At 29.8% G+C, this 4,333-nt stretch overlaps 1 protein-coding gene across 3 annotated transcripts in view; it reads left to right on the forward strand.

The window, feature by feature from the left end:
• The window catches only part of LOC108753590 (endoribonuclease LACTB2), a 4,902-nt gene extending 1,582 nt beyond the window's left edge, over nt 1-3,320 (forward strand). The window contains exons 2-4 of one of the 3 annotated variants that reach the window (XM_018495322.1): nt 196-492; nt 2,212-2,851; nt 2,931-3,320. In XM_018495322.1, the coding sequence (XP_018350824.1) occupies nt 263-492; nt 2,212-2,851; nt 2,931-3,056 (996 nt within the window). In that variant the 5' untranslated portion in view covers nt 196-262 and the 3' untranslated portion in view covers nt 3,057-3,320. The remainder of the gene's footprint in view (nt 1-195; nt 493-2,211; nt 2,852-2,930) is intronic. The other 2 variants (XM_018495332.1, XM_018495313.1) reach the window with 2 other exon arrangements.
• The last annotated feature ends 1,013 nt before the right edge of the window (nt 3,321-4,333 follow it).

A 4,333-nucleotide genomic window follows, 5' to 3' on the forward strand; every position in this document is an offset into this window, starting at 1 on the left:
AAATATTTATTTATATTTATTATAAATATTATATTAAATATTTAGTCTATCTTTTAATAATATTTCAAATAAATCTTTTTATAAGATATGTATTTATAAAATATTTATATAACATTTCAAAAAATAAATACTAATAAATATTATTTCTATCGTTATCGCTATATCGCATTATATCTGGGTCTTAAATTGCTATAGATGCAAAAAGTGTACAGAACAATCTTTCGCAGCTCGCACCGCCCATACTAAGAAAAGATAATAATGAATGTGCAATACGCGAGAACATGAACAGAGTTCCAAAGTGCGCCTGCTCTTTTTGCTTTTCCTGACGAACATCGCACAAGTAAACGAGTCAAGCGAAGTAATTATGACGTCCTTGACGAATCTGCCGCCAATCGCAAGGCTTTCCAGCAAAGTGATTCGAATCCTGGGATGCAATCCTGGTCCGATGACGTTGCAGGGCACAAACACTTACCTCGTAGGCACTGGACGCAGGTGATAAACTATTTTTATGAAGTACGTTTGAAAGACATTATTGGAAGTAATTTATTGTTTGATAACACAGACAGAATATCGAATTAAATTATTTTTTTTAATAATAATGTCGAAATTGCGATATTTTTATACAACATTAAATGAAGATCGAATGTTTAACATAAAGACATTTTAGGTTAAAAAAATATGTCAAGCGTGCTAACATCGAATGAACAAATTTAAAATTTATGTGAAAAATGATGCTCTGATATGGAAGGGAAAGTATCGTGATTAAAATTGCTGCTGCTATGTTCAAAGATCAGAGGAATTAAAAAAAATAAACAAACAAACATGCATTTTTTTCTTAGGTTAGGTTTCACACCCATTATATGCGCATGCGCTAATAAATAGCGCGCCATTTTTAAAACCTTAAAAGTAAAATAACATATTTTGTTTTTTGCAATCACAAAAAAGGACGAAAACATTTTTTTCGATTATACTGTTCAACAAACTTTCTTAAGAACAAGATTAATTGTTTTTCGTAATTTTTTAAACGCTAAAAATACACTCTCCGTTTATTAAATTGTTCCATCGTTTGAAAAACTACGAGAATCGATTACCTTCGTTCTTGTGCACTTTTTTTATTGATACGGTGTCTCATTGTCTTTGATTTACGTTAGTTATGTTTGAACGGTGTTAAGAGAAAGTTAAAAAATATCTAGGAAAGAGTTACAATAATTTCAATCATGTTATTACTAATGATTATAATAAGCTATACTTTTGAAAAACTGAGTGTAATAATAAAAATAAAACAATAAGTAAATGATTGATATTAAAAAATAACGGGCATTACATAAACTGCATTTTTTTAGCAAGTAATGTCTTTAGCAAGTAATCCTTATAATATTAGAATAATCACTTTATTAAGCTATTGTTATATCTCTTCTAATATTTTTTAATCTTATGAAAATCGCATGCAAAAGCAATAAATGAAGTACATATTTATAATAAGTATATAATAGAAATTTAAAATGCCTATTACGGTCGAAGCTGGATCTTCATTGCTTCAAATAATTTAAACTTGAATTACTATTATATACTATATATGTACTTGCATATATACCATATTGTAATCTTTGCGAATTGCGCGCCGAATTGTTTTTCCGGACTATAAACGCAATTAAAACTACTTTAATAATCGCGAATTAAATTGGCAAGCAATTTTAATAATTTGATGCTACAATCAAGCATCATATTATAAAGATGTTAATATGTTAAAAAACTGTTAATAAATTTATTGCAAAAAATATTATTTTAGCCGGAACTTGAATCCGGACTGTCTTGTATTCCGTACGAGCGTCCTAAGCCATTAGACTACCGAAGCCTTAGTAATATTAACTAATAGGTATTTTAAATTTCTAATATTGGTTGTATTCTCACATATGCGGTCTAAAAAAAATAAAGATTCTTAAGTATAATAATTTGTAATAATTTATTTGCAAATTGTATTATAAATTATATTATAAATTGTTATAAATTTTAAATTATCTTTATTTTAAATTATACACTATATTATATACATTAATAATTTACAATAAGTTATTATATAATGTATATAATATATAATTTCAAATCATTTGAAATAATTTTAAAATAAAGATATTGAAGAGAGATAGAAACTGAATGCGCTATTCCCCGAATATGATGCAAATAATTTTTTTCGACGATTTGTTATTGCAGACGTGTGCTGGTCGATTCTGGAGAAGCAAAAACAGCCAATGATTACATAAAACTCTTGGACAGTGTATTAAGCAAAGAGAATGCGACTATTGAGCATTTGGTGGTCACACATTGGCATCACGATCACATTGGAGGAGTGGAGCCCGTGCGAAACTTACTAAAGAGATTGTTTCCCATGGAAAAGCAGCCAATCGTGTGGAAACTGCCACGATCGCCGAATGATACAAACAGCTCGGATGATGAGAAATCAATTCAATGGAAGCCTCTGAAGAACGATCAAGTTGTGGAGGTCGAAGGAGCAAAGCTTCAAGTAAAGTACATGCCAGGGCACACCAGCGATCATGCATGTCTGCTGCTACAGGACGAGAATATTTTGTTCAGTGGGGATTGCATCCTCGGGGAAAGCACGACAGTTTTCGAAGATCTCCACGATTACATGTTGTCGCTAAATAAAATCCTGGAGTTGCAGCCCAACATAATTTATCCGGGTCATGGGCCAGTTCTTAACGATCCTCTGCCATATATACAGCATTACATTAAGCACAGGCAGCAGAGAGAGAAGGAGATTTTACAGATCTTGCAACAACAGGGAAATGATAAATCGATAACGGAGATGGATATTGTTAAGCTGATATATAAGGTAAATAAATTAATTAATTGTGCACATAATTAAGTTTTTTTCTAAAGGAATTAATTGAAATTAAAAAATATTTGCACAGAATACTCCAGAGAAATTGTGGCTAGCTGCAGCATTTACTGTGGGACATCATCTTCGCAAGTTAGAGAAAGAGGGGAAAGTGTTGCAAGAAGAAAGTGGCTGGCGGAGAATTAGAAACAAAATGTAGATAGGTGTATCATATGAAGAATTTTTGTATAACAAATACTTTTTTTTTCTTTCACAGATTCGAAAAATCTTTTTCAGGATTAAAGTATACGCGTTAATATGTGTTTGTGAAGTGGAGTTTTTGGTCGAAAACGACTAAAAATTTCGAAATTGATATATTTTTTACTATTTCTTAGTGTATAACATGACGTCTCAAGCTATCAAGTCGTGACATTTGCTTGATAAGAAAGTTTTGTAACCTATACTTACAAAATATTAGGTTGGGAGAAAAGTTCTTCGTATTTAAAAAAATCTTTTTGCAAAAGTTTTTCATTTGTTGCAATATTTTCGTTACAATTATATCATTAGAACAAAGTTTCAGTTTTAAGAATTTGTTTTTGAAATTGCAGTATGATGATTTTTATCGAAGTCAGAATGTTCCTTTACTTCATTCGCGAATAACTCAGGAACAAAAAATCATAAAAACATTTTTAAAAATGATTTTGTAGGGAAAGCTTCAAGCTTTGACGATAGGTAGTCGAAAGTTTTCGTAAATTTTTTTTTTTTTGGGCACGTAAGATCCCCAAAATAAAAAGAAAATTTTTTAGCTCGTAGTTTTTTAAATTTAAAAATTACCAAACTCACAAAAACTCAAAAAATATAGTAACCTTTTGAAAGTAGAGATTTCAAGCTTTAAAACCCTTTTTTTAAATTAAAAATAAGTGTTTAGAAAGGTTATAAGTGTTATGAACTAAAAAAGTAAATGTGTAAATACACGAAACAAATATAATTATCATGATCCAAAGCAAATAACAAATAACAGACGTCGTTTCGAGTCCGATCGGGTTATCTCCTTTTTTTAAATTTAAATTTCGTTCATTTTTTACGAAGATATTGTATATACAATTTTGAATTAAAAAATACAAAAAATTGTTTCCCCAACTCAATAGTTATCCACAAACACATAGTTCGCATGAACAAATAACATCGAGTTGTTAGAATTAGATTTAGACGCTTTATCGCGACGAATTTGTTATACAAAAATTGACGGACGTACGACTGCGTGTATTATAGGTTATATGAGATATTGTATATCAAGACATATTAATGCGCTTGAAAAACAGCGATCTCTAGTGACGTCGTCGGAGTTCGAGCTTCGCTTTAGGATTCCCTTAAGGAGCCAAAATAAAATTTTGATTGAAAACTTATTATATAAAATGTTAATTCTGGAAAGAAATCTTAATTGTATTTTATGTATATAAATATATAAATATAATTTAAATATATTATATTAATAAA

Source organism: Trachymyrmex septentrionalis, unplaced genomic scaffold (genome assembly GCF_001594115.1).
Source record: "Trachymyrmex septentrionalis isolate Tsep2-gDNA-1 unplaced genomic scaffold, Tsep1.0 scaffold114, whole genome shotgun sequence".
In the NCBI taxonomy this organism is placed as follows: domain Eukaryota; kingdom Metazoa; phylum Arthropoda; class Insecta; order Hymenoptera; family Formicidae; genus Trachymyrmex; species Trachymyrmex septentrionalis.